The sequence below is a fragment of the Austrofundulus limnaeus genome, unplaced genomic scaffold (genome assembly GCF_001266775.1).
Source record: "Austrofundulus limnaeus strain Quisiro unplaced genomic scaffold, Austrofundulus_limnaeus-1.0 Scaffold21, whole genome shotgun sequence".
In the NCBI taxonomy this organism is placed as follows: domain Eukaryota; kingdom Metazoa; phylum Chordata; class Actinopteri; order Cyprinodontiformes; family Rivulidae; genus Austrofundulus; species Austrofundulus limnaeus.
In genome coordinates, this window is record NW_013952423.1 from 2694980 (window position 1) to 2704514 (window position 9535).

The 9535-nt window shown below is 36.6% G+C and overlaps 1 protein-coding gene across 1 annotated transcript in view; it reads left to right on the forward strand.

The window, feature by feature from the left end:
• st6gal1 (ST6 beta-galactosamide alpha-2,6-sialyltranferase 1) overlaps positions 1-9535 on the forward strand; it is a 19691-nt gene that overhangs the window by 1018 nt on the left and 9138 nt on the right. Inside the window, exon 2 of the mRNA XM_014004057.1 lies at positions 1396-1477. Coding sequence (XP_013859511.1) covers positions 1466-1477 — 12 coding nt within the window. The 5' untranslated portion in view covers positions 1396-1465. The remainder of the gene's footprint in view (positions 1-1395; positions 1478-9535) is intronic.

A 9535-nucleotide genomic window follows, 5' to 3' on the forward strand; every position in this document is an offset into this window, starting at 1 on the left:
AATATAAATGTTGCAAAAATCAGGTCACATCACCTGCTTCCTGAATGAGCTGAATGTTTTGATTTATGCACAGCTAAAATGGGCCATAATGTGCAGAAATAAAGCAAATGATAAAAACCCTGTAAAAGTACAGAGTTTGTGTGTAAGTTGGTGATACAATGGTTTTAATTGGTTTTATGTGTTTGTTTTATATTTTTAGATTAGGCATTTATTATTCACTGTGACTATGAGTGTTTTTATTGATTGTGACTGTACAGCACTTTGGTCCTATTGTTTAAGTGCTTTACAAATAAAGTTGTTATGGTTAAATAAATAGGATCAAAGCCATCAAAATCTGGTTTTTATATTGACCAGAAAGAAGGTGTAGCTTTTTTTTTTACCGCCGTGTTTTCTGGGTGAGATGTAGCTGAAAGATATTTCAACGAGTGATCAGTTTTTTTTTTATTTCCTTTCTCTTGTCTGCATCCAGTTTCTCTTGTTTGCAACACTTGGGTCCCAGTTGCTCCCAGTAGAAAACTAAGTGTAAAGGGTGTTAATGACAGAGCTCCTAATGAGTCTCCAGGTTATATTTAACCCTTTGAATGTGCAGAAGGAGGCGATGCACATGAGATGGAGTCAGCTGTGTGGAAAGAAAGAACATCTGAAACTAAAAGCTTTTATACAGAGGAGARAAATATTGTGGTGTTAGATAATGAAGTAATATGAAATGCTGACCTTGCATTAAAATCCTGCTCTSTCAGTAWAAAGATCAATACCAAATTGGCCTTTCTTTGGTAAGATAAAACCACAAGTTGTGTCAGAGCAGTGAAAGCTGCAGCTCTGAGCTCTTCTGGCAGCTTTCTGTCCCAGAAAAGCCAAGAGAKATTTTGATCCTAATCTCATCCAGCTTTTTATAGGAAGCCTTTTAGCTGAAGAACAYTGAAATATTCAATGGAAGCAGATTTGTGAGTTTGTTTGCTCCAACAGGGACACGTCTTACACAGTAATGTGCACAAGCAGCCAGACTTAGAAATTACAACTCTGAGTGCAGCAGCTCACTGAGGAGTGTTGCTGCTTCTCTTCGTTAAGTTGTTTAGGTAAATATGCACCAGGAAGCTCAGGATTTTAGAAATATAATTTCAAATTTAAAAAGCAGCATTTAGTTAAGTGTCTCGTCTTGTTTGTTCCTGTTGCAGATGGCTGGGAGCTCGTGCTTTTTTGTGTTTAGTTCCAGTCGTTTAAGTTTCTCTCTGCTGGAATTATTTGTTTAGAAATGATCAAAAATGTGAAACGGTTCGATCAGTTTAATAAAATAGGACATGCTCTAAAACCTGAACGTAACGTGCCATGCAGAAGTGGGAAAACGCAGCTTATACAGAATGTAAAATCTATTTTTGTGTATTTCTCCATCCACAGAGGAGATGAGAAGAAACCTGGAGGCAGCAGCTTGTTTCTAAGCAACAACAGCAACACGACYGTACACACCATGGGCTACAAGGTAACCGTCTTCACCGGTCAAAGTTTCCAACATCRGCGTGGTTTCTTCAAATCTGCACGCTGGTGTGTAAACAGCCTGTTTTCATTCAGTCAGCGAGTTTAAACCTCAGGTGTAATCAGTGTGCTCTGTGGGCGAAGGTGCTGATGATTCACATCTTCACAAACAGAAACAGTTACTGTCGGTGTTACAGGAGTTTCTGCGCAGCGAGCCTCCTCCCAGTCAGTCTGCTGAAGGAAACACAGAGGACTCAGAGGTTAATAATGCCTCTCATATTACAGAATTCATATATAAGCACTGCATGTTTTATAGCAGCAGCTGCAGTAGTCAGAGCCGGAGTGTTGGCCTTTATTTTTCTCAACATTTTGTCCGTAATAAGAAGTGAAAGGACTTCCCCTCCTTTATGGTGCTGTATGAGGGCCAAAATTAAGACTATTGCACAAGCAGTTGTTACATCCTTCAACTAAATTACTCCGGGGGCCACAGTTACAGTAGGTTAACAGCTAAAGGGCCGAACATCCAGCAATTAAAGTTGTTATATAAATAAACCAAGTATTACAAAGATCTGTTACCTTTGAATTAGTTTATTTCGCTGCATTTAATCATGAATACAACATACAGAACCCTATGCAATAAATGTAGTGATAATTAAACAATATCAAAAATAGGGCTGCACAATGTATCGACAATTTTTCGTCATCGCGATAACAGCCTGTCGCAACAACTGCATAAACTGCAATAAATGGTTGACTCAAAGATTTGCATTTATGCGTTTTGTCATTTAGATGGAAGCTTGAAATATTTCACCAATCAAACAGAGCCTTTCATGTATTTGGTCAATTAAAAAAACCAAGCTGGAATGGAAATGATTATTTTTTTATGTTTTTTTGGGCTTTGAACCCAGAGCAGAAAGATAACACTACATATACATGCGTATTTTTTTATTTATCACAAGTCATATCGTCATCGCAATATTAAGCACTGCATCGCACATCGCAGGTTTTTCTAATATCGTGCAGCCCTAATCAAAAACAAAAATAACACATTTTGCCTCCTATTTAACACAAATATTTTAACATCTCTGACTTGGCAACTTTTTAAACAAATTTTATTTTCACTTTCATAGTTTTATCTTCAACTGCTTGTAATTTTAACTGTATTAGATATTCGTAGAAATGGTTTTTAACCTCTTGTAGCCAAGACTCTGGTGTTTCTGTAGATACCAAACATGTCTATGTTTAACTAAAATAACCTYTAGTAATTAAAGTAGAAAACTGGGAGTTTTTTCTGACGTCCCTCCTCTCAGACCGTCTCAGCCTCATCTCTATAACTTCACCTCTGAGATGAGATTTTTAACTATATTTTTTAAACCCAGCTGTCTGGAATCTCTCTTGTATAATTTCTCGTAAGTCTTTTCAAAACGATGCTTTGACTCTGCATGATCTCCTCACTTTTTATTATGTGTAACATTTGAGCACAAGAACTCACAGGTCAAAGTTTTATGTGTTCAAGGGGTCAAATTTGATCCATTATCTTGATTTTTTTCCCCATGTTTGTCAGTTGATTTTGTCAACATGTTTATAGTGAAATATGAAAATAACTCCCAGTGTATCTTTCCAACCCATTCTCACTCCCGAGTCGTCACATATTGACGTTTTTCAAAGGTCCCTTTGCGTCCAATTTTGACGCATCAGGTACCCCCCTTGCGTCATATTTTGACGGGATGGGGCGGAATCTGTTGTCGTAATTTTTCTAAGTGTAGAAAATGCACAAATAGTACCGTCCCAAAGCGTGAAATTACGTGTATTCACTTTAGACATCCTGTCCCAGACCCTAGTACCTAAAATTAACCATTAACCCTGATACGTAAAATTAACCATTTTTAGAAAATGTAGGAAATTCATGGCAACTACGTGTTGCAAAGCCTAAAATTACCTAATGTTCACTGTAGACATCCTATCCCTGACCCCAGTCCCTAAACTTAACCATTTATCCTGATCCCTAATGTTAACCTCAGACCCCCGACCCAAAGACCCCTGGTGGCGCAACCCGGAAAAGCCGCGGGCGGCAAGGACTGACGCGAGGGGGGTACCTGATGCGTCAAAATTGGACGCAAAGGGACCTTTGAAAAACGTCAATATGTGACGACTCGGGAGTGAGAATGTGTTGATCTTTCCTATCAGCCAGAATAAGCAAAGTGTATCCCTGTTTAATCATTAGATTAAATAAAACTGACTTGTTGCTGTTTTGTTTTTGCATAATTGTAATGAAGCAGTTTAAACGTCCACCTTGGATCAGGTAGAAAATGCTGACTAAGCTGCATTCACAACATTCACTTTAAACTCAGCTTCAAACCATTGTTTCCAACTTTATTCATAAACTTTGTCAGGTCTGTTATTATTCCACCCTGTCATTTAGGATCCTGCTTGTTTAAATGCTGTTTTCAGTGCTGTGTGTTTAAACAGAAATAATATGTCATTGTAAAGAGTGATCCTACATCCAGACTGCAAACTGAAAAGATGCTATTTTATAAGTTAAAAATCAACCACAACCACACTATTATCCAAGGAGGGCACACCGTCCTGTCAACACAACCCAGTTCTGTTTACAAAATGTTTGGCTTTGACAGCATTAAAGGTCCGACAGGTGCCCTGCCAAGGCCAGCGATGTGGGGGAAACACTACGTCCTTATCACACAAACTTTGTGTTGTTTGGCCAGTTTGTCAGGAAGGCAGAGAAATGAGCACACAAGTGTTATTTAACACAGTCTGTCAGTGCTGTTCTGCTAYAGTGATGAAATCTGATGGCCCGACATGCTGCTGCAGTAAAGATGCTTTTTAAATTAGGTCGAATTCAGGGTTCCTGCGGATCCTTAAAAACTCTCAAAAGGCATTAAATTCATTGATCCAAAATTAAGGTCTTAATTAGCCTTAAATGTTTTAAATCAATCTTTCAGAGGTCTTAAATCTTAAAACATTGTAAATAGGATGACTGTAATTCGTCTCAAATATTAAAATAATTGGAAGTATTTTTTTTAAAACATTCACATGCAGACGTTCCCCTTTGACATCACTTCCTGTTGCTTCACATGCAAATATATCAACAACCGTCCGTCTGAGCATCGTGAAATTTGTTTTCGAATGTTAATAATGTTRTCTTTCCAAAAATGGATTCACATTTCTTGCAAAAAAATTGATGTCGCAGGCACTTTAGGTGGGCACTGTGGGTCCTAAAACCTCAAATTCTGGGTGGTTAGAGGATTTCCAGGAATTCAATTAAGTTTAAAACTGACTGCTAAGAATGTTTTGCTATATTTGACAAAAAAGCAGTTAGATATGGATAAAAATAATTGGTTTATTAGGAATATTTGAATATTTCAACCAAAAATACTTTGATTCATGAGTTTCTGCCAGTTTTTATTTATTTATTTTTTGTTCTTTGTGTTTATTGTGAAATTCATCTTTAATTTAACTTGGCACTAAAAAGTCTTAAAAGATCTTAAATTTAACTCGCCTTAAACTGTAGGATCCCTGGAATTATAAACCAAATTGTTTMTTATTTCAATATGACCTATCTTATGGGATTTTTTTATAGGGGTACATGAATAAATTGGCACAGATTTCCTTAATTTTGGGGGATGAGCCATTGGCCGATGCTTCCATGAGCACCCGTGTTCAGTTAAAACAAGTTTGTATTGTTTGAAGATCATTGTTCAGTGTTTTCAATAAWATAWGATTGAAACATTCTTATTTGTGCATTACAGTGGGTATCTAGTTATTTGGAAGATTGAAAACRATTTGTACARATAAATAATGTAAGATMTGAGTTTYGTAACATCTCWYGTGGAGTGCCGCAGGGTTCCATTCTCGGACCTAAGTTTGTTAGGTCTGAGAATGCGATCCTTTCAAACCAGTGAATAATAGAAAGATCTTTGTTTTACAGTGATCATGCCTTTCATGTTATTTGATTTTATTTTGATTGCATGTTTTTTGTTCATTGTTATTTTGTGTTACAAATGAAATGAATAAATTTCTAAATAAAATAAGTAAAATAAAATAAAACATTGAAGGTAGGGGCGTCCCAGTGCAACTTTTTCCTCCTCTGATACGATACTGATTAGACTTGAGTATTGCCTGATATCAACCCGAAGCAAYATCAGAACAAATCCTACGTACTTATTTATCCTACATTATATTTATTYTGTAGYGTGGAATCTTAAAAAGTCTTGATCAAGTCAAACTGTAAACAATAATCAACAACTATAGGTACTACTGGGCTTAATAAAATGCTGTATAAGTTCAAACCGTTCACCATTAATAACCAGTGGGTTCTATACATGTTTGACTTGAACAAAATAACATTCTACAATCAAATAAAAGAAATAAGAAATAAAATAAAATACACTGAAAAATTAMCAAACACATTAAAAGAACCCTACTTATAAAGGGCACCACTAATCCGCACATCAGCTTCACACACATTTCTGCTGATTGTGCAGCAGCCGGAGTTTTGGAGCAYGCTGTGAAGGCGTACAGGACAAGTAGATGTTTGTGTGTCGCTCGTGTTTTAAAACCACCTTTATACCATCTTATACCATCTTTCTGCTTGTGGCAGAAACTGCAGCTTAGAGTTCCTGAGCGAGGGATGAATGTAAGTCTTTGTTCTCTGAAGTAAAAAAAAAAACACAACTATGTGTGAAGGCAGGGGATTTAGAGTAACATCTTTAAGCAGATTCTGGATAACACCACCATCTGTCTGAAGCTCCACAATCTGCAGTATGACACTGATGCAAGCATTACTATCGCTCAGTCTTTCATCTGGCCATRTGTGTGAACAGTTAGCAGCTGCTTTACACCTCCAATGTGAAGTGTGATCTCAAAAGTTAGATAAAACCTTGTCCATGCATCGGTTTTTCTCCTAATTAATAATGTACAGTCACAATGAACACAAAGTCTACCCTCTGTTATTTCTTTAGTCGTATTTTTGCACAGTTTTTTTTCATACAGAGTTCCTAGAATATTCATAAACACATCATATGCTCTGTTGACGTCCTTTACATACACATCCTTCCAATTTTGTTTTTGTAAATCACCGTAGTGACAATATCACTGCTTAGAAAGTTTCTAYAAATGACAAAAACTGACAAATGATCACTTAAATCAGTCATTAAGATGCCACTCATTACCTCTGCAGTTATATATATTAATCAGGGCATGTTGCTGCATGCTTTTTCAGATTTGCAATAACAACAGTACTTCATACACCATGTTGATTTATTAAAAACTCAATTAAAGCAACATAAACAGGAGGAAAAGGCAGCTCCCCGTGATGAACAGAAAGTCTGATTCTGAAAACACTGAGGGTGGTGACAATATTTATCCAAATATCAGATAAAGACTCAGATTGTCAGAGAAAAGGAAAATATACAAACAAGAAGTTTCCTTTCATTGAAGTCATGTGGAAACAGCTGTTTCCTCCAGACTTTTGGTTTTGTCCTCCAGGGCTCGTCTCTCAAACGTCTCCAGGGTTTTTCAGCAGGAAGTTTAAACGTTCGGGTCACAGACAGACCGAGGACGAGGGTCACTTATTCCAAAAAACCAACAATGCAAATCAGGTTTCACCACATAAACTTGTTTTCAGTGTCTTACTTGCTTTGTTGTRTGTGGTTCATGAGTTTTTACATCTTTAAAATTGAAGGTGTATCTGTGTAAAATGTTTATTTCTTTTATCGCACATTTTCCATCGGACCATCGCACCCGAGCAGTTTCTGAAAACAGATTTTTGTTTGTTTATCTCAACTTTTATTTTAAGCAGATGAATTATATAACTCTTCCCGCGCTGAGTTCACTTCCTGATGTGTCTCACTGGGGAAACTCCACAGAGAGCCATTGTAAAAAGAAAGCGGCTAGTGTTTTGTTGTGAATTGTGTTGTGAGGGAAAACGATTCATTACAGGCGAACTCGGTCAAAGACGAGACCAGAGGTGGCTGAAAAATCTTTGTGGCCAAGCCAAGAACCGACAGAGGAACCAAGGAAACTCTTTTTGATGCCAGGCCTGAGAGAGAATAGAGTTCATCAGGCGAGAACCAATCGGTTCTTTCTCTTCTTAAAATACGTTTCACATCCCAGCGTTACTAATCCCAGCCTGCACAGCATCTAAACCACCCTGTCTTTTATCCTCCCAGTTCAGAAACATGTTGCATAAGTACTTTAAAGTAAAATAAGTTCTTTAAAAATACAACTTGGATTCATTCTTTGAATTTAAAAGCCTTTTTATGTCTAAATTATTATTTTTTTAAAGCTCTGTGGGTCAGTGTATCTTTTGTTCATTGGATTTTCGTTTTCGAAAAGGGCATTAAAAAACGAAACGAGTGGTTATTCGATTTTTGTTTTAAAATACTGGAATTAAAATTAAAATACAAAGCGTTTCTCATTGTTAGTGTCAAAAAAAGAAGAAATGAAATTTTAAAAATGATTTGAGTTTCATTTTCTGCTTTGGATAGCAAAAAAAATTTAATTTAAGACAGAAACGAAAAAAGGCTCGTTTGTTTGTATTCTACGACTATTTATTCCCCCACCAGATGGGGGCGCTTGCCTGGCAGCTCTGCAAAATGAAACACTGATTTCTGTAAATAAAAGGCTGAAACACAGAGAAATATGTCCATAAATGAGTTGTATGATGATTGTTGCTCTGCGACCAAAGGCTGCAGAGCTAATTCATGTGGCTTTTGACCAAATAAATCTATTTTACTGAATACACGTYGGCTATTGCCTCCACTTCACCTCCATTTCTCTCAATAAAAAACAAAATATGACAACAATCATTATATTAGTGTGTTGTACARTTGTTGTTCTGTGAGCAGAAAGTTTTTTTCCCTCCTGAGTTTTGACAAAATCTGTGCTTTTTTTCTGTCGGTTTGCGTCCTCGGAGTGTTCCTTTCAGCGAGGGGTGGGCGATCCTACAACTTTGATATTGATCTGATACCAAATATATTTGATACGGAAGTCAACATTGTTATGGAATAATTATGTATAGCTGTTTTACCTTGACGCTGTCCAGTACTCATATCTCATGAAAACTAGTTTCAGCTGTTTTAATCTGTTGCCCTAGACTTCAAGTCTCCAGAAATGCATGACCTCTTTTATTTTGATAAGGTACTTCCGGGGCTGACAGCTCTGTCATTGGTTAGATGGTTTACAGTTGGCGAACGGTGATTGGTTGTAAGCATGTCACAGGATGTTATATTATCGGCTGCTCTGCACTGAGGCGGCAGCCACAACTTGACAGATTTCTCTGATTGACTTCTGCTCTGTTGTTGCTCAGATTAAATCATTTGACGACCATACACGCTGACTTTCTGTGCGTTTATTCCAACGTGTTTCTGCATTCTTGATAAATCCTTCCACCACAAACATCAATGTTTTTTACTTGTAATGGGATGTTCATTGAATAGCTTTGATATTGCAGGCACCCCTTCTGGTGCTGAAACAGTAAGTTGGCACGACCTGTCATGCATTATGAACAAACGAGCCTTTTCTTAAAGTAATTTTCTCTTTAGCTGTCTGAAACAGAAAATGAAACTCAAATCATTTCAAAAATTTTGTTTATCCCTTTTTGACATTGAGAGACGCTTTGTGTTTTAATTTTAATTTCAGTATTTTAAAACAATCAAATATCCAATTGTTTTTTGTTTTTAATACCCATTTTGAAAAGGAAAATCCAATGACCAAAAGATACACTGACCCCTGTGACACAAAAAAGTTCAATTTGAAATGATTAAAACTGCACTGAAAATGAATTTTGAAAAATGAGATTAAATTAGATAAACCATCTAATTCTAATAATAATAATAATAATAATTTGCTTTGCAGACAGCAAGAACAATTGCAAATAAATACAATTAAAATCAATAAAAATAAGATTACACCACAACATCCATACGGCACACTGTACAATAATATACCACCACAGTTTATTTGGGATTATCTCAAAGTATTAATGAGGCAGACACTCATATATATACACTCACCGGCCACTTTATTAGGTACACCTGTCCAGTAA